General features: G+C 43.8%; 1 protein-coding gene across 1 annotated transcript in view; it reads right to left on the bottom strand.

The window, feature by feature from the left end:
- Positions 1-12,325, bottom strand: part of NGEF (neuronal guanine nucleotide exchange factor) — a 39,675-nt gene extending 27,350 nt beyond the window's left edge. The window contains exons 1-2 of the mRNA XM_074153727.1: positions 12,073-12,325; positions 8,512-8,626 (exon numbers count right to left, since the gene is read on the bottom strand). Coding sequence (XP_074009828.1) covers positions 8,512-8,626; positions 12,073-12,325 — 368 coding nt within the window. The remainder of the gene's footprint in view (positions 1-8,511; positions 8,627-12,072) is intronic.
- Positions 12,326-23,970: the final 11,645 nt, after the last annotated feature.

Raw genomic sequence — 23,970 nt, 5'->3', positions numbered from 1 at the left:
TTGGGTGCAGCTCTTCCCTAGCACGTTAGTAACCCTCAGCAAAAAAAGCCCCACGTCATCTGCACCACATTGCAACCGAGGAGTTAACAGTCAGAAAAATGCTCAGCGATTCCTCGCATTCGCTTTCTCCCTGTTGCATAAATAACCATGTTTTTTTCCTGTACGTGATAACGTAATTTATGCAACAACATAAAATCTGTGTGTTGGGCTGTATGTGTAAAATGGTTTCCTCTTTATCATCTTTATATTGTTTTTTTGCTAAACGATGTATCAGGATAGCTTCCAAAGAGCACATGACTGACTATACATTCAGAAAAACTCCTTCAGCTTATGTGAACTAGATCTCGATCTGGCACACTGGAGAGCTCAGTCCTTAAGTCGTTAAGAGGCAGAACGGGAGAGGAAAACAGCTAGAAATATCAGTGGAGGGATTTGAGGACTCAGAGAAGACTGTCAGTCCGGTCCAGGTTTGGTCCCGGACTGGGAGGTCGGAAGGACCAGACAACCGATAGGAAAAATCAGGGTGAGGGTGAGAGCTGGAGCCTGTTTTGCACTTAGAGAGGAGGAAGAGGAGGAGGACAGCCTGACAGCTGGGGCTGTAGAGGAGGAGACTGTCACGGGGGAGATGGTCAACGTGGGATGAAAGTGGGTTATCAGCCATTAAACACTGGGGCTAAGGTGTTTGGGGAGACAGGAGAGCGAGGGGGCAGCCAAAACCTCGTAGAAGGGAATAAAGCAGCAGAGACTCTCTGAAGCTCTGGTTAATGACTGGCATTTTGGTGGCTTGCTGCCAGGGCAAGAATATCGCCAAGGGTTTTAGTAAGTGGGTGGGATGCTAAAAAGCTGCTTCCTTAGAAAAAGGGAGGGAGGACATTAACTGTACTGAGACTCTTCGTTATCTTGAATTCTGGAAAAGCAGGGATACCGTTTACTTGTTTCTAAAGGGAAGGACTGAGAGCAGTGGGGAGTTCTCCCTAGTACGCAAAGGGATGTCAGCGCATGAGCTCCTATTGATGCTGCTAGAGTGAACTTTTGAGTGTACCTACTAAAAACCCCCTAGTCTTTCAAAAATTAAGAGTTTAACAGATTCTAACCACTCACATTGCTTTACTCCCAAGGGTTAAATCTGTTGTAAATTGAAATTTCTTTTTAGAAAAATCGTCTGGGTCATGGTATGAAAAAACACTCAAAAATAGAAAGCATCTTTTCAGGATCCCATAGCTGTCTGGTAATTTGATCCTGCCTGTCTTCCTTTTCCCTTCAAATTTTCCAAAATAATTCCACTTTTGGTCTGAGATGAAAACCAGAAAAATGTCACTAGAAGAAATAATGTTAATAAAAACGTTGGAAGCTATGAAGAGGTGAGAAAACCAGCTGAGAGTGAAATGCCCCCTGTGGCCATGGAAGGCCACAGCTTGTATTTTTGTGTCTCGGAGATCTGTTCCACTGCGCAGCAATAACTAATAGTCTACTTTTCCTTCCTTTAGAACTCTTTTTTCTTTTTTAATTGTAATTTGGTCTTTCAAAAATGTTGCTCTTTCTTCCTTTCCAGGCTTATTCTCATACTTCATGTTGACATATAGGGAACGTTCGTTAACAGAAGAAGTGCCTAAGAAATACTTTTTCTCCCAAGTGAGGTGACAGAGTGTTCCCAGCGCTCTGGGACCGCAGTAAAAAATGGTATTTAGCGAGAATGAGATATTTTTGTCCTGCAAAAATTGCCGGGATTTTCCAAAGCTTGCTCTTCTGTTTGGGGACAAAACAGAGAGCTTTCCAAGTTTGTCATGAAAACTGAAGGCAGGCAAACAAGTGATTCTCTCACAGCGGCCTGGTGGCTGGGGTGTTCGTGCTGGGTGTGGGTGACCTGGATTGGAGTCACAGCTGTGTCATTCCCTCACACCCCACGTGTTACTGCCTGTTCCAGGGTGGATCAGTCTCTCCTCCCGGAGCTGCCCCGTTTTCTCTGGTCACTGGGAAAGGCGCTTGAACCTGGTGAATGCCTTATTCATCAGATACCACTTTAGGTCGGTCAATACTGGGCTATTTCTGCTAAGCAGAATAGCTCTGGCATTGCTGCCTCTTTCTTCCTCCCTGTTTCCACAACTGTTGGGACTTTGTGTGCAGTTTAAGATGACCTAGCTGCTCAATTCCACTTTTCACTCCACTCCCCGACGCAGATTTCTACCTCCACTGTTATGCCAGCACTCATGCTTGTCTCATTCTTGGTGAGCAGGTTTGGGCAGCTAAACTGGTGCAAAATGATTCTTTTTTTTTTTTTCTTTTTTATTTTGGTAGAACTAGTTTTGTGTGTGTCGGGATTGTCTCACTGCAGGGTGAGTTCAATGCGGGTTCCAGCACAGTGCAGGTGGCAGACATGCAGATGGATGGCAGGACCGTGGCAGTGCCACCTCGGATTATTTTCCACTGCTGCGGAACTGCAGGCTCAGACAGAAGTTCCCACTCCACCTAACCGTAACCATCTGGGTAGGAGTTTGGAGGAGGTTTTCTTTTCTCTCTTGCTGTATCAACAACAAATTTGATACGGAGCCTAAAAAGCTTCCCCCCGTATCATCAAAATCAGTAAAATCTCAGCATGACAAAACAGTTTTTGCACCAAAATCCCGGTATTTCAATCTAAAATTCACTGTTGTCTAGTTGTAGGGGAAAAGAAAGAATCTGATTGCTAGAACAACATACGTTAAAGCAAATAGTTAAAAATCCTACCCCAGCACCATGCAAGTGGTGCTGTGTGACCAATGCTCTTGTTGGTGACAGAAGTCATGCAATGCCACGACAGACTAAAGCCCCGTTTTCTCTCAGGGATTCTTAGGATCCCCAAGCACACAGGCACTGGAAATGACCCTCGTGGCCATCATTAGGTGGCCACGCTCTGGTGACATGGATCATGATCGTGGTTCTGCTCCTTATGGGCAAAGGAGAGCGGGTTTGAGCTTGCGTACGTTCTGCAAAGAAGGGGTGCATGTGGTTGCTGACTGTTCTCATCTTGGAAAAGATTTTAAATGTTGGCTGACCTGGCCCATGGTTGCATTAAAAATGTGATAATTGCTGTGAGTTTATAATTAGTTTATTGCAATTATCTCATTTAAGTTATGTTTGCAGGATGAATTTACAATCTTGGCCTATGTTTTGAGGCACTAGTAATTTTGAAAAATAATTAATCATTTGAATTAAGATTTCTAACATGCATCTAAACTCAAAAGCAATCTTTAGAATAAAGCTGTGGAAAGAGCTTGTTTTCAAATGACGCTGAAATGCATTTTTTTTTCATGTTCTCTTCTAGCAGTTTTTAGAAATTAGACCTCCTCTTCCAGAAACTAAAAAGAGAAGAGGCAGTCCAGCAGATCTTATTCATTAAAAATTCCCCAAACCCTTCTAGTCAGTGGGAGTTTCACACCAAGAAAGGCCACAAGATGAGGTAAGAAGCACTGTTTTAATCTGAGCTAACCACATTTGTGGAGAAGTGTGAAGTTAGTAATAGATTTGAATAATGTTATACCTAGTCAAGGATATTTTCGTGCTTCAGGTTCATTCAGGCTCTCTCTGTTCACGTGTGGTTTTTAGCAGTGTTTTTGACAATGGGTGTGTCTGTGTGACTTTTTAATGGGAGGCGAGTGGAACTCCTCATCCCTAATATTTTTAGATCCTAAAGGCCAAGAGCACATCTGTTTTCCTGAACCTCCTTAAGCTTTCATCAAAATACCTTAATTATATCTGCTGGGGCTGGCAGGCTTACTGATAACTAAAAATGCTCAGAACTTCCTATTATGAGATCCTTACCTTTAGGTGCTTTTGATGCTCAGAATCATCAGGGTTACATTTTTACTTACTGACCATCTGCCATAGACAGGTTATTTTTTAGATATTAAAGACAATTAACAATTTCTTAGGCTTAGGAGAATATTACTGGATCCCTATTAAAGGAAAACGGAAAGCCTGTTGTTCTATCCTTTGAGAAGCTTTGGTTTCTGTTGATATACAAGTTGAAATTTAGGGTTTGCCAGGGCTTCGTCTTTACCACACGTATGAGAATCCATAAAAATTATAGGCCCTTTTCCACTCTCTGCAATACACACAAACTTTAGGCTTTGATTTTAGCATCTAAAATCCCTGAGCTGCTGCCAACGGAGAGAACGTGTTCTCTCTGCTCAGGGCTGAGAGAGGAAACGTTTCTGATATTGCAGCTGTAAAAGCTGCCCGGTCCAATTCTAGGCGATGTGAATAAAGGCCATTTCTTGCTGTATCTTCAGTGATCCTTGTGCTGAGTCCAGGCAGCATGAAGAGAAAACTACTTGACTGAAAAACAGAGGGAGCAAGACTCAAGCATGGAGAGGGAGGGGTCTACTTCTGGACTGGGTGACTGCTATGAAGAGAGGAACTCTCCCACATCTGGGTGCTTCAGGACATGGTGAGTCGGAAAAGGCTGTAAAATGTAGCACCAGGGCTAGGAGGAGAAGTGGGAGACTGAGACTGTATGAGGGTGTAGAGCCTGGGGAACAGCAGGCCACTGAGATATGAGCCGCAGGAGGGAAGAGAGAGGAATAATATGTCTGGGAAACAGAAGGCTGAGGAAATTGTGTGGGGAATTACAAGTTGAAGCTGATAGAAAAGGAGTGAAACAAAGAGATTGGTTGAGAACCTGAGGCTCGGGGTATGTGCAGATAAAGCAGATCAGATTGGGAGAGCTGGAGGACAAAGCCTAGACCTTGTTGGGTAATGAAACCATGACTGGGTTGAAAAACCTGACAAGCAGAGACTGGGTGGAATAGGTGGGCAGACTGGGATTGGGATCTCTATTGGCTGCATGCTGGAAGAATACTTAATTAGAATTGTGTATGTTATTACTTACTATTCTGTATGATCCTGTGAAGTATGAGATTTGGACAGTGATATTTTAATACCTACAATGGCTATTTTTACTGAAAATTTATTAATTTTTGAAATTATTATTCTCATTGAAAATACTGTTGCTTTTAGAGTTTTTGAGATTCAGATTGTACAGAAAGAGGGATAGGAAAAAAAATTGTATCTCTCTCTAAAAGAGAAAAAAATTGTTGTAGTGTGACAAAATATAAAGGTTTGGTCAACGTGTGTTTGTGCCATCTATTCCTGACTTCACCACTTGCAAATTGAAGCACCATTGGCAGCATAGAGCAGACGTAGCTATATGAAATTTATTTCCTGAGAAGAAAGAAACTGCTGGAGTATGGCATTGGACCTTTTGCAATGCATGTCCCAGCCTCTCTAGAGGCTTTCCCTGCTTTTCTGGTTAAATCAGGCTATAAAAGCAGTGCCCTCTGCTGCCCGTGGACAAATAGTGCTGTGCTAAGGGATGCTGACCCCAGTTCACACAAGCATCCTTCTGAGTGCTCCGCTATTTTATATGCCTAGTGTTTCTTTCTAATACACGCATTTGCATGAATTCAAACAAGTCAGATTCCCTCTTGCTGCCGAAGGTGACTATTTGTATTCACTGCTGTACTACTTTTATTCTTTGAGCTCAGATCAAACGTAATCAAATGATTTTTACATGATTCTTGTTTCGCTGAATTGAAGGTTTCATAACCAGCCTAAAGAAATAGTTTGCTCCGCGCTGGTCGGCCAGTGACCTTGCAATGAGCTTTGCAACATGAAATTTCATGTTGAGTTTCTCTTCCACTGTGTCTAGTGGCCCATAATAAAGACATATCATTTTTAGAATCTGACTCAGTGGGAAACGGTAGGTAAATAATAGTCATGCTGCTAAAACATCTGTATTGTATTAGAAATGAAGAGAAGTCAACATCCTATTAGCTGGTAATATAGGGTAGACACTGATTAGTGAATCTCCTTTCTAGGGTTTGAAAGGACTAATTTTCTGGTCTCTGTGGGAGCTGCTTTCAGCGGAGGCTGGCAGTTGTGGATGGACACCCTGGGTGGTTGTTTTTCTGTGATGGCTTTCTATGATCTCAGTCTGCACAACCGCTGCCACTCTGAAGCTGGAAGGACTGAGCACAGGGGGAAAGAGCAGCTTTTGTTGAGTTCAGTTCCTTCCAGGACTTTCGCTCTGAAAAACAGAAGTTGTGCTAGAAGCTCGGCACTGAAATGTTCAGGGCAAGTCAGCCGAGTTGTCAGGAAGCAGCTCGTTGTGCGAGGGGTTTTGATCTTTGAACCATGCGGAAGACTGGGAGGGAGCCACGTGCTCTTGTGGAAAACTCTAGAGTGCTTAGGGGGAGCTGGGGATTGCACAGGTGAAAGGTCATGGGGAAAAAAATCATTTGAGAATAGTTGGGCATAAAAATGCTCTTAAGAAGTACATTATGGAGGGCATATGGCAGATTGTGGAACACCAGCAATAATGTTCAAGGTCATCTTGCTTTCAGCCATCAATGTTCTGAGATCAGTGAACTACTCTACTATTCTCAGAGCTTTGAATGACACATAGATTCAAGTCACTGGTGGGTCTGAAGGTGCTGTTCCTTAATCAGGGTGTTAAAGTCTGTATCCCATCTGAGTACAATGCAGATAACGATACCTTTTCCTGAGCCGTTTGCTATGTTGCCCAGCTGTGTTTACTTCCTCTCCCAAATTATGGAGCATGGCTATATGTGAAGTGACATCCCTACCTGTGAAGAACCCGTTTGTGTCAGACCTGCTGGTTGTCTTCGTGCAAGGAAGAAGGGGTTGTGCCTGCCCAGCCTTAGCATTTATAGAGTTGCTGTAGGATGCTGCTGAAGGTGGAGAGACGCAGCGCTGATGCCCTGTCTGCCCTCATGACTGTGGTGGTCCCCATGGACCTTCCCAGTGCTGGTCGGAGGTGCCTGTAATGTCCTTTCTGCAGAACTGCTATCTTCCGCTCTCAGAAGAACTCTTAGCTGACAGTTACCAGTTTTGTTGTTTTGGGGAGATATTAAATGCATTTCTTGAGACCAGTGATAAATATTTAGGTGCCTTATCTACACAATGGCCTGTTTCCCCGTAGAAGGGGGAGAACAGTGATTATTGCAAATAATGGCAGTATCCTTAGGCTCCTGCAGACTTTTCACAATGCAGATTTCTAATTGTTCTCTTATAAATTACCACCGATCTTTTGGAGCAGAGAAGAGGAGGACATGGACTCAGTTTGAGCTGGAACTCCGGTCTCATTCTCTGCCAAATTTCTCTGCTCAGTTGCAGGAGACGATGCCAGTCAGCCGCGCTGCCTGCTTTTAGCAGACGCGTGACTTAGAACCTGTACTGACCTGTCAAGCTCTGTGCACAGCAGCATCTTCGATAAAACTGACTCCCAGCACAGGCTCATTGTTTCCAGCTCCAGGGAGAATCAGAATTTGCAGGTTTCAGAGCTGCCTAAGTGGCGGTGTCAGGATGTCACAGGCTGACAGTGATGATTATGCCGCAAAGAGAGGAAGACAGATGGGTTTGACATCACAGCAGACTGTAACTGTCTAGTTTCATATGCTCAGTTCAATGCCAAAGTGCAATCAAATTTTAGCCAGGGCAATTAATTAATTTAAATCCAACTTTACAGTTTGGCTAAAATTCTTTTCACTGGAGTCCTCTTCATAAGGAAAGGTGCCTGGAAAGGCACTATGCGTTACACCAACACAGCTGGGCTCGCTAATTAGGACCATGCAGTGCAGTATAAGGCATGCGCCTTTAGAGGGCAAGTATTTGTCTTGATCTTCTACACTACAAGTAGGGATTATCGTAGTTATACGCAAGAGATAAGGAGATGAAGAGGGAGTTTGGGAGAATACCTCACTGATATATTAGAAAATGTAAGGCTAGGTAGCTGCTCCTCCCTCTGCCTGGCTGCAGTGGCAAGAGACCAGGGGTGAGGGTAAATTTATGGGATGTATGTGAATTTATGGGTTGTGGGGTCAGGGCCTTTTGCTGGACCTAAATCGTTGAGGGATTTGAACCAAAAAGGGCTTCCTTTGTTTGGCTGAAAGCCTCTGCTGCCTATCAGTTCTTCAACGCAAACAGCAAACAGAAAGTCAGAATACTTTAGAAAGCATCTTTATAGCTACTTCTTCAGCTATAAAATCCTGTTTTCCATGTAGGGTTGTATTACAGGCTCCAGGAGTGCCCTCTGGGAAGGCCAAGAATGGCATCACCCTTATGCTAGGATGTTCCATAAGAAAATGCCTTCAGACTCTCCTTATTCTCTCATCAAGCTGCTTAAGGCAGTCTGCCCTCTTTGCTTACGCCACTGGGTGATCCTACATCACATTCCCCTTTTTTTAAAATCTTCCCCACTGTCTTCTTCTCCCCTTCTCCTTCTTCCCCCCTTCTCCTTCACTGTCTTTTCCAAACTCATACTGATAAGTCCCTTTATGCCACGGTGCTAGTACTACGCGATATATATTGTTAGGACTGAAAACAGCACTACAAGTCAGGGTGAGAAGGCATGGACCAGAGCTACAGCTTAGTCCAGCTGTCCTCCACAAAACAACCACTCCGACTGTATTCTTCAGCAGAGGCACTGAGTACCCTGCATGTGCCCTTCCTTACCTTTGGATCCATAGCTCGTCTAAAGTTGTCTTATCAGAGTTTACTGGGGATGGCGATCCCTTATGAGATAAAACGTTCAGAGGCTCTTTGACAGGCTCGTTGTTTTTGAGTGAACCTGTGACATAAGAGAAAGCCGAGAGAGTGTTAAAACAGTTGTCTTCTTAAGGGTCATCTTTACTTTTACTATAGGTAGTGGTTTGCTTACACTAAAGGCAAAAGGGAGACCCCAGACACAAAGACGTCTACATTTTACCCTGGATTTTCGAACAAGATTGTAGTGTCATCAGCTTGCATAGTGCAAGATTGTACAGCCTTTGTCACTGCTGCAAATGCAATTGAGAAGAGGTGAAGGTAGATAGGCAATGTCAGTCCTTATGTACGCAAGTAGCACTCTCACCACTGAAAACTATGTCCCAACTTCAGTTTTCTTTGAGCCGAAAAGGTTTCTTTTAATTCTTTAAGCAGAAAAGGTTTAGCTGTGTGTGCCTGTGCATGCCAATATTTGGTTTCCCAAGTCAGGGCTTCATTACTGCTCTGCTCTGAGGCACACAGTAGATGTTCAGTTTACTGGATAAATCAAGGCTAGATTTGGGTGAGACAGGAGCTTTACTTTTAATTGCTTCTCCAATTTCCCTCAGATGAACCTCTGATCTTTTCACAGGGAGCCAAAGTTGTATTAAGTCCATGGCTTACTACTGCAGTACTTGGCAGGAGAGGATGCATCTCACTTTTCAAATGAAACCTCCTGTTGTTTGAGGCCTGTTGATAAATGGCCTTGTAGTTTTTTATTAGAAATATTTTGGTCTAAGTCATAATTCTGTTTGCATTTCAAACTGGTGACAGCACAGGCAGGTCTATGCTCTGACTGAAGCTGCTTTCTGTCGCACTCTTTTAATCAATGCTACGGATTTTCAGAGGGAAAGTGAAATCCAGACTTTTAAAACTCCCTAAAACAGTGCCAAGGGCTTATGAAACACTAGTTTGAGTTATTCTCTTTGCCTTTTGAATAGTTTAAACATTTTATCCTTCTGTCAGAGGAGATTGCTTAAAAAAACAAACTCTTTTTTCCAGTTAAAGGAAAGCATCTATTATGTTTTACAGCTCCTAGGCTATAAGCCAAAGCTAGGCTGGTGCAAAGGGTGCTATATAGAAGCCTTTCTCTCCGCTGGATTTACATTCTTTTGCATTATTTTTCTTGTTCTCATTTCTCAAGTCTTTATTTTTTTTCGTTTTGTATCCTACTCTGTATTTTTCCCTATATCTTTCCCTCTCTGCCTTTCTTCTTTCCTTCCCCTCTCCTCCCCCCTTGTCATTCCCTAAGCAAAATGCGAGCAGGTTAACATTTCAGCTTGAGTCAGACTCTTGGATAGCTGCTGTTCAAATGGGTTTGAAGTCAAGATAAAAGAGCTCACCCATCCCTTGCTTCCATGCACGTCAGCAAATGCTGTCAGAAGAAGTTCCTGCTATAAATGAGGCTGGTGTAGAAGCTGTCCAGTTTCAGGGAGAGGGGATGGAATCAGTAGAGTAGAGGGAGAGGGTAGAAGAGCTGCTTACACAATCCTAGCTGAATTTAAAGGCTGTAGCTCTGAGCTGGACTGGCTACAGTCATACCGGAGAAAGAGCTATTTTCTCCTAGCCCAGGTTGCTGTACGGACTGGAGAAAAGAAATGATGTTCCCAGTGTGTCCTGCTGAACAATTGCAGATACGGAAGAAAAAGCCCTGTTTGGAACAGATCCCGTTTCAGCAGTGGTAACACAGAGAAGGGGGTGCAGGAGGGAAGCACAGATCAGCTTCTGCGGATGCTCTAGCGAGCTGCTAAGAGAGGAGCCCTTCTTTTAGCTTGTCCTTCCTCAATGACACTGGCTAGACAGGAGGGATGTCCTCCTGTGCCGTTGTCCTGATGCCGTGATGCTGCAGATGTATGAAGAAGGTGCCTCCTCCTGTGCAGGTCTTGCTGCAGCAGGTGACAGTGGAGAGGGCCTCCTGGGAAGTGGCGTGGATGGGATGCTGTGACGTTCGGGGAGCAGGAGAGAGGTCTCTTCTGTGCTTGCTCTGCAGCAGGGCTCTGGGAAGGTGGTGAGAAGGACGGCTTTGCCCTGGTCCTGCAGGGTGGAGAACAGCTCTGCTCTGGCACAGATGACGCTCAGTTTATCCACAAACCTCATTGACAACAGTAGCAGAATATTAAACAGGAGCTCTTTGCTCTGCTGCTGTCTGCTTGGAAACTTGGAGAAGGGAGGGAACTTTCCTTCTGTCCATGCCACAGGGTTGAATGGGGCTTTATACCACTGGAATAGCGTGTCTCCCTTGGTGAGGCAGGCAGGAGACGCCTATTTTCTCAGGGACATTTCCCAGACCTCCTTTATTTTTGGGGTGGAGGATGTCTGTTCTTTGTTTTCTTAGAGAACTTGGTCTGCTTTCAGGGGCTGAAGCTGTGTGCTTTGCTGCTGCATAACAAAGCAGTGGCTTTCAGAGGCTTGCATAGCACCCAAACATCAGGAGCAGCATTGTATGTTTTGACTCATGCAGCTGGCCAAAGTTCAGAGTCCAGTGCATTGTTTCTATTAGATTATAATTCGAAAATAGTATAGGTATCTTCACTGCAATTCCTTTTATTGGCAAGGAGTTATAAAATTCCGCTTCTCTGAACACATGGGAGTTGAAGCAAAGGGCATTTTCTGTGTTCATAGTTCCAGGTCTCTCTCATTTAACGTCGTTTAGATTAAAACCACTACCATTTTTTTTCTTGCAGCCCTGTTTCCAGTGCTGCTGAGTGAGTGCGTCGCGACAGCTCCTCTCCTGGCTCTCTTTTCAGCTTCTCATATCTTTATCTCGTTTCTTGCACAGAGAGCTAGCTGCTCAGAGAAGGTGCCAGCTCAGTGAAAGCCTGGCCTTGCAGTCGTGCTCTGTGCTGTTCACACTCGGGGAAAGCCAACTTGTTCCATTTCTGCTGAAGCCGTGCCTGGGTGCATGTATGTTCTGGATGGTGTTCCTGTTATTTCAGACTTCTAGTTCAAAGGGAGCTTAGGTGTTTCTAACAGCTTTATTCAGTGCAAGGTGGCAGTAACTGCATTTTCAGAGAAGTCTTGCTCCTCTCTCACAATGGTCCGTTGCAATTTACACAGGCTTGGTCCCTAAATGTTTTTGCCTTTTCCTCTCTGTGCTGTTCAGCTTGCCATACAGTTACTGGTGTAGGTCTCGCTAATTTTGAATATGTCCTTTCTCTATGCTAAAGAAGTTCCTACTTCTTTGACACTTCATGTCTTTCCCTGTTTAAATTATTTTTCTCTTAGAGAGCAGAGGGGTGGCAAAGCAGAGTCCCACGTTTGTTCAGATCCTCCGCCATGAAGCGTGTTTAAACATCCATTTTGCATTTCCAAGCTGAGCAAAGAAGGATGGCACCCCTCTGCCACCTGTGCCATGGGGCAGGGGTGTTCTGTAACATGCTGACCACTGAGCCCGCTTTTTACTTTCCCTGTCCCTTTTCTAATCTCAGTGACTCCTACAGTTTCTCCTATCACTGGAAAAGGAAGCATACTGCTGTTTGGGTCAGTACTCACCTGTAGCACGCCCCATGTGCATTGCCTCTCTCGAAGTCTTTCTTTTGCCTCTGCTCGGCAGCCTCATGGACCGGTAATACCTGGAATTTCTTTGAATGGCAATGTAATGTGTGTGCGAGTCCCTCTCCTGGGTCACCGAGTTAGCATCTTCTGGCTCTTCCTCACCTTCAGAGACTGAGCCTGACTCTCTCAGTACCTGCTGAGAAAGGCCCTGCTGGAGACTGCCGGCGGCTTCTTTCCCATGCCCATCCATGGCTTCCAGATCTTGTCTCTATGGCAACTGAGAGGATGGATCCGCAGCAGAACAGCAGAAGACAGGTAGCCTCCACAGCTCCATCAGCTTTATCTGAATTAGAACTGGAGACAGACAAACAAAAAACAACAAAATAGGAAAAGAGAGGACAAAGTTCAGGTTAGTTTAGAGTCTACAGTGCATTATCTGTTTAGGATACTGGGGACTTTCCAGGATTTTTTGTCTGAGACCATCACCTCACAAGCCTTATTCTTACGTCCTGAACATTGCTCTGGCGTGCTCATGGTTGTCCTGCCATGACACGTTGTAGTGCTGCAGATGTTACTGGAAAAATGACTGTATTTGCTCAGTTGATGACCACTCCCTCTTGTCACTTGTGAGCAGTAGATTACTAGTTGATTTAGAGTAGATACAGGTAATGACTGTGTCCTTGTTTTTGAGGCTGAAAACGTTATGGAATAGAAAATAGAAGCTAAACAGAAAGCTCTGTTAATCTGTCTATTATGTGTGTACTTCCTCCTGTAATAGAAGAATTAATGCATTTTACAGGGCTGGGTGCCTTCTAACACTTATTAACAACACTCACTCCTGCGGTGCAGATAAGTGAAGAAAAATCCATAGCTGTTGAGAAGTGAAGGTAGAAGAGACATAATTATGTAGCAATGGAGAGCGCAGGGACTTAATTTTGTTTCCCGGAGTTGCCCTCAAGGGCCAGTGTGTCCCCTGTGTGACCCACTGCTCTGTGTGTCAGTACAGGGACTATGCCAGCACTTCCAGACATTTTTTAGGAGGCGAATCACTACAATGGCAAAGCAGCAGTTGATCCTTCAGCCTTTGCAGGACTGGGTTAAATGTGAACCGATGACTTGACAACCGCTGCTGCCTTTGTCTTGTTGAATTCTTACAGCTGTCAAAGCCCTTCTAAGTACATAACGTCATTCTGTGACTGATGGGGCTAACATGAATAGTAAAAAGAGATGCTGTATAGGAAATGTGAATATAAAATTGACAGTTTGCTGAGAGAAGGGCATAAAATAGTGCTATGGTTTAGTCATTAGATGCTGTTTTGAGAAGTTACACGTATCACTGGTTTGTTGCATTACAGTATATCCAATATACAAGATACTCTAGAAGGTAAGCATCTCAATTTTTGTTCTGGGTCTTCTCCAATCTCTATGATCCCTTCTGTGCCACAAACCTTTTCCTTGCTTGCCCCCAGGGTCACTCCAGCTGACCCTGGGACATCAGGGACAGTTGAGACATCATCTGTGAATCCTCTGCTTTCCAAAATTTTTGAGGGCTTTATGTTTTATCTTTATAAAGGGAGGGTTGCTACCTGAAATCCTGCGCTGGGCCTGAGTCGTTCTGCTTCCTGGCTCTCCAGATGAGAAGTTCTGCTTTCTCCTTTCATAACCTTAACCACAGCATGCAGCTCAGACCTGTTAAATTTGGATCCTGACTTCAATTCTGCCAAGACTTCTGGACTGTTTGGAACTGGTGGTTTCTCTGGGATGGTTTCCAGTGTTACTGGAAGTGTATGAAGGACCCATTTGTTGGTTGTGGTGTTAAGTTTGGTTTGTAAATTACTCTGAGGTATAGAGATTCACTAAGCCTCTTTCTGTTTCTGTGGCTAAGTGGAACAGCAAAATAAAAACAGTTGCTGTTTGAGACAGCTTGAAAAGAAAGAAGAGGACATTTCTTTTCCTGCACCTTTCTTACTGTCCCATGACTAAAGCCCCAAAGGCTTGATCCTTGCACATGTGATGGAAGCATTTCTGTTAACTGGACCACTATTAATATTACACCTATAATCCTTCCTAACCCTAAACTCTAACAATTGCTTATTTTTTATTTATGTCTCCTCTATAAACTTTTTTATGCCTTGCTGCTCGAGGAGATGAACCTGTAACAATTTCCTCTATATCAAAGTTCCTCTGTGCTTCGAGTGGCCACCCCTTGTTCATGTTACTCAGACTAGGGCAGAGACCTGTCTCTCTTTTGTGGCCTTTGCAACGTCAACATAGTTTGCAACGCTGAGCAAAACGCTGCTGGTGTTTTCTTGAAAAATACGTTAAATTTTTCACAGGAGCTGCTTACCAGTCAGGAGTAATTTCAAAACCATGTAAAGCTCCAAAAGAATCATTAGCTGAATAGCTGGTGTGTGTGTGTGTGAGTGCATGCGTGCACAGAAAAGACTATTTTCCCCTTTCACTTACCTGGTGAATATGAAAGTACGTGGATGCCCCTGTTGGGCTTTTACAAAGATACTTGGTAGAGAAGGAGCCTTCTGCGTGGCTGAGTGAAACTCACTCAGCTGGGTTGCCCAAGGGCATAACTATGTGTTCAGTAGCCCTGTCAAACCAGCATTGTTGTCTTTGCCAGATACACTTTTTTTGGTCCATCAGAGGAACACAGGGTGTCCATCCTGAACAGTCAGCTTGCTGCCAGACTACCAAACAGTCCTTAACAAACAAGATGTTTGACCAGACGTGAATATAGCAGTGGCTTAGAGAAAGACCTCCATGTTTTCCAGGAGAGGCAGGGATGAGGGGGCACTTGTTTATTGTGGTGGCTATAAAAAAAATTTTTTTTTTTTTACTTTTTTAATGAACAATTCAAGAACAGAATGTCTTTCTGAAGGCCAATGCCAAAATTGATACTCTAAGAAATTATTGAGAAACCATTTACTGATGTGTCAGTCAAAGAGTCCTGGCTTTTGCAGTTGCTTTAGGTGTATTAAAAAACTAGGGATGAGTTTCAAGGATACATTCACATTTAGTATTACATTATTCTGGTTGCAGTCAAGCTACCAGTGATGGAGAATGAATGATTCAAGCGGGTGTGGACCATAACTATCCCTGTCTGAGTGATTGTAGTGAATTTTTGAAGAAGGTATTCACCTCTGATAGTCAGAGGTAGGTGAGTGTCAGGTCTTGCATCAGGGGTAACCCATCCCCAGTATATTCACATGCCATCTTGAGATCACCTGTCTGGTTGCAGCGTCACCACCTACCTGAATGTGCTTTGCAGGCAAACATACTTCCCCGTAGTTCAAGAAGACCAAAGCAGCAGTCTGTAGGGAAAAAGAGGAAGGTGACAACAGTAAAACCAGCAAGCGATGCCCATACAGCAACAGCAGAGATCGGCATTTTGACTCACACATAATTTCAGCCTCCAGGAATTTGACTGTATAGAAATTTTACCTGCCCATGTGAAAAAATGGCATTTACCAGCAAATGCTGTTAAGTTGTACAAGAGCAGTTGATGTTGGGGATGCCAGGTAAAATGCTAATAGAAATTATAAGAGACCAAGGTTCCTTGAGCAGTGTGGAACTGGACACATGGATGTGAGTGGGAAGCAGGGACCACCGCTGCTTCTGGGAGGGTGGGACTGGATGTGTTTGCAAGGCATGGCCAGGCTGTGGATGCCAACGACTAACTGCTGGTCCCCACTGCACAAAAGAGAGAGGGCTGGTAGGGATTCAAAGGGTATCAGGTGTAGTATGAAAGAATGTACTTAAAAGAATGCTTAATGATTTTCAAATGAAAAATGCTCAATTTGCCAATGTTATGCAATGCTGTTGGTCTAGTCTGGAAGGGTAATTAAGGTTGCTTAATTAATATCAGGAAGAGTGTGACGAGCAGGTCAAGGGAGGTCATCCTGCCCCTCTACTCTGCCCTGGTGAGGCCCCATCTGGAGTACTGTGTCCAGTTCTGGGCTCCTCAGTTCAAGAAGGACAGGGAACTGCTGGAGAGGGGACAGCAGAGGGCTACAAAGATGATGAGGGGCCTGGAGCATCTCTCCCATGAGGAAAGGACTTGGGTCTTTTTAGTCTGGAGAAGAGAAGGGGGATCTGATCAATGCCTATAAATACTTAAAGGAGGATGGGGCCAGTCTTTTTTCAGTGGTGCCCAGTGACAGGACAAGGGGCAACAGGCAGAAACTTGAACATAAGAAGTTCCATTTAAACATGAGGAGGAACTTCTTCACTTTGAGGGTGGCAGAGCCCTGAAAGAGGCTGCCCGAGAGGTGGTGGAGTCTCCTTCTCTGGAGACATTCCAAACCCACCTGGACACGTTCCTGTGCAACCTGCTTTAGGTGGACCTGCTTTGGCAGGGGGGTTGGACTAGATGATCTCCAGAGGTCCCTTCAAACCCCATATCATTCTGTGATTCTGTGATTAGAGACAGGCTGAAATCCCCAGCTGTGCAACTCGGGGATGTTTCATAGCAGGAAATAATAGGTATGAATACAACTTGACTGTATGGTTGTTCCATATGGGGCACAGAGTCACAGAAGACGAATTGCCCTTGTCTGATTGTATAACGTGTCCCTGCCGCCACCAGGGACAAAGTAACAGTATTGATGTGCCTGAGTGGCTGCAGAAAATATGTGAGGGTTGTGTCCCACCAGCAAAGGGACAGGTGCTTTCAGCACGGAGGGCAGTGAACTCCTGCACTGAGTTATCTTGTGGTGTGTCAGTTCTGCCATCACCTTAAATCCATCCATGACCAAATGCCCTTTAAATTAGCTCAACGGAAAGTTTTGGGGCTCAATACAGAGATTGCTGTCTTGGCTACAGGGTTTTTATGCTGTAGAAAGGCAGAAGGTCATATCATGTTTTCATTCTTTTTATGTGTTGGAAGTTTTTCCAAGTATAAGCCCTATTAATGACTCATCTGGAAGGTTTTGCACACTGAATGTAGGGATGCACCTTTCATGTATATTTGATGAACCAGATGGAGCCTCTTTTAAGGCAAGATTTTTGTCTTCAAGCCCTCATAGTTAACATGACTCCTTTAATATTTTTTCCTTAAACACAATCCGAATGCACACGCAAATGCCAATTTTGCTGCATCTTATCAGTTTCTATCTAAAATGCTTTAACTATTTTGAAAGTCTAGTGCAAACTGAAAACAAACCTCTGCCTCCCACTGCCATCAGTCCCCCATTACATCCCTGCTCACGTATTAGGCACTGATTTATATTTTTTTTTCCCCTCTTCCTCGGTTTTAAGCGGAGCGGATTGTCATCTCTGAATTATTTCACTGCGCATCGTAATGAGATGAGAACAGCTCTACAGGGATGGGGCATAGTCCAAAATCCAGCAGCAGGCTTTACTCATGGGCGGCCGCTGCAGCTCACGTAGGTGCCGATCCCTTAAGGAGTGCCACACGCTGAAGGCGCTGGGGCTGCACACAGGCTCTGGCCTGCCTTTGCATCGGGAGATATTTCTGTCTGAGTCAGGGGAATAGTAACACCCACAGACTCAGCCTCGGGCTCTGGCAGATTTAGCTCTCGGCAGATGTAGCTGTGAATTCATTTAGCCCCATCGGTGGTTTCAGCTAATGCGGAGACTTTAAGCTGGTGTAAGTGAGACACTCTCATGTGTCCTCTTGAGCCACCCCTGCTTCAGGGGGACTAACTTCCAGCAGAAGGATGGGCTTAACCTAAAGCCCTCAGGGCCCCGAGCTGCCTGACTATACCTATATTTATATTTTCATTGTCACTGCTGGAATAACCGTCCTCGGAAGTGTTAACAATCCCGATCCTTTCTTTTAGGTGGTGGCAAGAGACAGTTAAGCACATGTCCCTGTCCAAAGCAATGTACATGACATTTCACAAAGGAATTTGAACTATTTAGATGCAAGGCCAAAGTATTATTTGATTAAGGCACAGAGGTGGAGAAAAACGGGAGGAGCAGATTGCCCAGAGAGTGAGACACAGTCCAAAGAGGTTCACAGCAGAAACCAGGAAAAGTAGGCGATATATTTGGGGGTGCTGGCTGAAAGAATATCGAATTGTTTGACCCCACATGTTTCCAGAAAACAAACATTTTGTACTTATTTTGTAAATAAGATTGAGTTCTATCACCAGTTCTAACAGAATCAAACTACAACCACTCCAATTTTGAGATAGTCTTTCAGGTGAGAAAGGTAACGGAATGGTTTTACTGCTGTGATTTAGTAATGGTACCTTATTTATAGCAAGCAAAACCAAGAAGAATTATGCAGTTCATTACATGCTTGTGGCAATAAAACCTTTATGTCTTGCACATATGTTACAGAGAACCTGTTTTAGAAACACTTCAGAGACTAAAAATAAATACATTGGATCCATTTAACATAGCCTCCACAGCCATGTGCTTTAGATACCATGAGACCAAGTGAACAGGGCTTGCAGAGAGAAACCAGTACATTTAAAATGGCTAAAAATGACTCAAATGGCCTTGCTAGTTCTAAAAATGTTTCCAGAATTAAGTGTGGCATTGTGGGACCTTCTATGGGTAGAGGTAAGCATACATGTGTAAACATAGGCACAAAATAAGCGTGTCCTATAAATACAAATGGTTACTTACACATAACAGAGGATACATGCCTTCATGCAATTCCCTCTTCATCAAACATGGAGTATTTATAGCAGCCACTTTGTGTTAATTAACTAATACATATCAATATATACTTAATGAATAACAGTAAATAACTGCATATCTTTCTGCTGCCAGCATGAGTTATCTTTTTAACTGTTTACTGATTCTTTATGATTCAAAAGTAATTATTAAAAAGATGTGCTTTCTTGTATGCCACTAATAAGTGTCATCTCAGCTCAATCCATGCATCTCAGAGTAGTCCAGCCCTATCCCATTGCATTCCATGCTTCATTCCCCGGATCTCGTGTAGTAGACATAGCTATGGGCTATAGCCAAGATGTTAAAGAATTCCCCCTCTGGAGCTATTCTACATATAGGTATATGTACACATATATATGCATATATAAACACACAGGCTCTCCAGCTGTGTAGGAGTCAACCTAATTTTTAAAGCCTACAGAAGAGCAGAAGTGGAAATCTACAAGCCCTTCTGGTTTTCATTATAAGCTCTTAAAACTAATTAAACAAAAACCTGACCTTATTTTTATTCCTTTCCTTAAATTAGCACACATGCAATGGTGAAAGTAAATCCTTACATGAAGCTTTTGAGAGTCCTAAGGAGTAAAATGTATAAAACTCAACCTATTCCTCTGACATCACTGACATATCTCTCTATACTAACAAGAACTCCTGCCTCTAGAGGAAGCCCCCTTTTCTTTTTCTTGCTGATTATGAAATGTTGTTGCCCCCGATGCCATCCCATTCCATATTTCTGCTTAGAGGATACTAGTGAAATTGTTGCTAAGTAGCTGTGGTCTAAAACTCATGAGGTTTTCCAGGCTTATCCCTGGAAGGTAAGCAAATAATTAAAACCCAAATCACTGCATCTCCTAGGTTGGGGACAGTACAAGACTACCAGCTCAGGGCTAGGGGCAAATCACAGGACGTAGCCTCAAGTCATAAGATACCAGTGTACGATGTAAGTACCCAGGAAGGCCCTCAGCATTCTGCCCGGCCATTGCTCCTGTTTTACAGGGTGGCACATAGGAGCTGTGAGTCCTTGTCCCTTTTCGTTTGTTCTCTTCTGTTTGGACCATGTAAAGCCTTTTAGTCCCGGAAAGAGTATGCGACATAAAGCTTACACTTAAAAAAATTAAAGGACTCGGGTATAGAAAGTTTAGTCTGCAACGAAATGGCTTAGTCAAGAAGATGGTACAAGAAATAATGTCTTGCGTGTAATGCCTTGCAGAAAGCAGGGAGGTTTGGCAATGCCAGGATACTAAGAAGAAGAGGTTAGCAGATGTCTTGGTTGGAAGCTTTTTCAAGCCAGCACGTTAGTTAGCAGGCAGCCCCAGTGTCCCCAGGGCAGACAACACCTGTGCTGCTCTTGGGGAAAAATATAATGATACCCACTTCTATTTCCAGATTTGCTGGTTGCGTATGAGACACTTCTTATGGAAGAAATGAGCACGGGTGGTTATTTGAACTGCAGAGAGGTAAGAAGTCAAAGGGGTTTTGATTTGAAAGCTTCCATACAGAAGCAGGGAAAGAAGAAGGATGATTTTGTTGATGAAGGAATAGTAGAGCTCTCAGTTTTTCCTCCCTCAGTGGTTGTTGGGTGGAGGGTCCAAGGGGTGCCTGTTTGGTGCATCTGCTTGCAAATTTGTAGCTGCAAGGGAGCCAGAAGTCAGTAAGACATCAGAATCCTGTTAGACTGGTTTCTACTGGTTTGAAATGCCAGGCAGGTTCGGAGGGCTGCTGTGCCGGGCTATCCTTGTCAACTGCATCGAGCTAATTTCAGCTAATTTCAAACCTGACATAAGCTGGTATTATTCTTCTAGCCTATTACACTGATTGCACGTGTCTTTAGTAACTCAGGAAAAATACTTGACAGACAACTCTGGAAACCGTGCAGCAAACAGCATCAGTCATGCAAACCTCCCCGTTCCAGAAGGGCTCTTTTTAGCCCTGGGGGAGGACGGGAAGATCGCAGGACTGCAGCTCCCATTGCAGAGCAGCCTTTTCTGTCCTGGGGCTGAGGCACTCGCCCAGGGCTTAGGCACTCACATCCAGAAGCCCCACCACCACTACCACTTGCCTACAGTTTGCCAGCTACAGCACTGGATGGTGTTGCACGGCAGAAGTAAAGGCACGTGTGCAGTGCTCTCTGCCTGCATGAGCATCCACATTATTTTTTTTGTCAAACAAGTAACGTGATCTCCTCAACTGTAACCCTGAAGCTCACTCTGCCCACGTGCTGTGAAAGATTGGCAAACCTTTCCCCTTCAGACCTTTCCTTCTGACAGCAGTTGTGACCCTCCTCTTCCTCCCCAGTTTTTCAGCATGGAAAGAGGAAGGCTGGCATGCGGGTAGTAGATCTCACGACTGTGGCGCTGAATCGGGTCCTGTGAGAGCGGATTTCATTTCTCGGCTCTGCTGCAGTTCCCTGTGCGATCTTGAGCGCATCAGGGATTTTATTTTCCTGGGTCTTAGCTCCCCATCTCTAGACTGGGAGTGGTATACTGTAGTTTATGAATATTCCTATATTTCTCCCATAGTTTTTATTCTGAGTTACTTGAGTAGGAACTCAGCGTAAGTACAAGAGCATGACATGAGATAGCCTGACAGGTTCCAAAGAGCGCTGGACAATACTGTAATTAAAGAAAAAAAAAAAAAAGAACAAGTTTGGGTATTCTCTTTCTCATGGTTATTTTTCATTTGATATTTCCTACATTTCTGTCCCCAAGTGAAAAGTAGGCATTTCGTCTAGATTTCTAAATCCCTGGTGTCCCTATTACTCATCCTAAGTTTTATTTGAGCTGGTTGCAATTTCTCCTAAGAAGAGGTCATTGTTTCAGGGATTGCTCCCTTTTGGAACAGCAAAGTCCAAATTTTGCAGATTGAGTAACCTGCTAGACCTGTTTTTTCATAGACATCTGTTTCAAAGATGATTTTGTCTGGGAAAGAGAAGGCAGGGAGGAGACAAGGTTTCCAGATTGTTTTAGGTTTTACTGAGTCTGGTCAGTTTTTCTTATTTTAGATCTAATGGGGCTGCTTCCATGGGGTGCTGCTTGGAAACATGAAACATTGCCTCCAGGCACTATTGTGGGGAAAATGATAATTGCCTATAGAAATCACAGAACAAGCTACTTCCAAAAGGAGAATTTGAGTGAAAACCCAAGGCATTGGGCACATACTCAGATAATGGTAATTATATAGTTAAAGCATTTTACATTGTCTTGCAAATGTCCACTCCAAATTATGGCAATGTGGGACAATGGGTTCTTTGTCTCTGGGCTCTTCTTTTCTGGCAATTACTATGGCATTTCACACATACTCCAATATTTACAGTTGATCTTGAAGTGGATTGGGTTTATCAGTTCCAATTTGAGTCTGGAGAAAATTAGACCTGAATAAAATTTCTGTCCCTCTCTTAAAATGAATGCCAGCCAATTAGTCCTTTTCGCAGGTTCAGCAAAATGTTTTAAATTTTTTTTGTTATTTTAGTGGAATTTCCTACTGTCAACTAGATCTGGAAGTGGCAGCTCCACTATAACAGTTGACTCCGTCGGTACTTTAATATCTCAAGCACTAGCTTGATCTTATGAAATCTGAGTCCCTGTTTACTTGTACATTTAAAAATATACATAATTGCTGGGACAGGGTTCACAGCTACGCTGGATACACAGCAATTGGTCTCCTGAGAATGAAAGGAAAGATCGGCTAAGGGGAAGGATCAGCCTGGCGTTAGGAGGAAAACAGGCTGGTTTTCATATTTCCTGTCTTTATTTTATTTATGTTTTTTTTTTAAAGCAAGATCACACATAAACATTTGCCAGGAAAAATCACAACTTGTCCTGCCCTTGGAAAAAGACACACAGTTTGGTTGGTTGGTTGGTTTTGGGGGATGCTTGCTGTTTAGTTTGTCACATTAATGCCCGCTCTGTGCAGGCTGGGTCTCCTCTCTGACAAGGCTTCCTCCCTGCGGTGGCTTTCATGCCTGTCAAGCTGTGCCAATGGTGCCTCTCCTCTCCCTCAGCCAGTATTTCAACAGTGTCACGGCTGTGCTCCGTCTGGGTCGCACAGGACTCCTTCAGTGTGACTTTGCTTGTAGAGCAAAGTCAGTTCTTTGTGGGGCACTGGATTTGTGCCTTTGTTTGTGGCATGAGGTTTTTTCCTCGGACTGTTCCTCTTCCAACATCTCCCCCCAGCCCCAGAACAGGATTTTACTCACCTGACAGTCTGGGGCTGAACCAGTCTCTCAATTGCCATTGGGATGAGGTTATGTCCAACAAGTCTGGACTGAACTCCTCTAAATCGTTCAAGATTTGCAATTCAGTTGTGAATCCTGAGGCAGGTATGTCCTATTGAAGATCCCTGTCCTTCCGTCCTCGTACCTCCTGTCAGTTCTGCTTGAGAGTGAAGTTTCCCCTCAGACTTTGTTTGCTCAGTTTCCAGAGTCACAGCAAACATAATTTAAAGGAACAGCTTTCCCTTTACCGAGATAAGTTAGTACAAACATGCCCTGAATGTCCTTTGCACTGCTTGTGCCAAAGGCTTAATCACAGGGCATTGTTAAACCTACCGTATAAATCTTTAACAACTGGGTGAAACTTTGGTCCAATTCTGTAAACTCAAATAAGTGGAAACAGTAAATGGTATTTGCTTACACTTTTAAGGCCCGCTGACTGAGAAGCTGCTCTTGCTTTACATTATTTACAGCCATTTGAGATGAAAAGACCTAAACGTTTATGACTATTTTTAGATTGCCGTTTTTTAATTTCCTGTGAGTTCACATACCTGGGCACTGGGGTGGATATAGCAGAGACAGCCTGGTTTTATTTTAAGGCTTTTTGGATCTGTTCATCCAAATGCCTGTTATAATTTTCTCCCTTGAAATACTTTGATTTCTTATTTCAGGTTGCGCTTACATTTGCTCTTCTCTCCACTGGGCTCGCTTGCTATTATTTGCATGTCCCTCTTCTGCTTAGGGCCCAACGCTTCAAAGGAAGCCAAATAAGCCTATAATTCCTGTAGATCCCTACGCAGTGCTACACCTAGGAGAGAAGTTCTCCCTCATCCTTGGATAACGCACTTGGTATTTTTAAGCCTGCAGTTCGAACATCTCTTACAAAAAGCGTCTGCTGAATTTTGATGATAGTCTTTCCTTTGATTATCTTTTTTTTTTCTTTCTTTCTTTTTGAAGTTCACTGAACTTGTCAAGTGCCTTGTTCATCTCAAAATATTTTAATTGGTCACAACATTACCCTGTTC

This window comes from Numenius arquata, chromosome 9, assembly GCF_964106895.1.
Source record: "Numenius arquata chromosome 9, bNumArq3.hap1.1, whole genome shotgun sequence".
NCBI lineage: Eukaryota > Metazoa > Chordata > Aves > Charadriiformes > Scolopacidae > Numenius > Numenius arquata.
The sequence above is the reverse complement of the archived record's forward strand: the minus strand, read 5'-3'. Positions and strand labels throughout refer to the sequence as shown.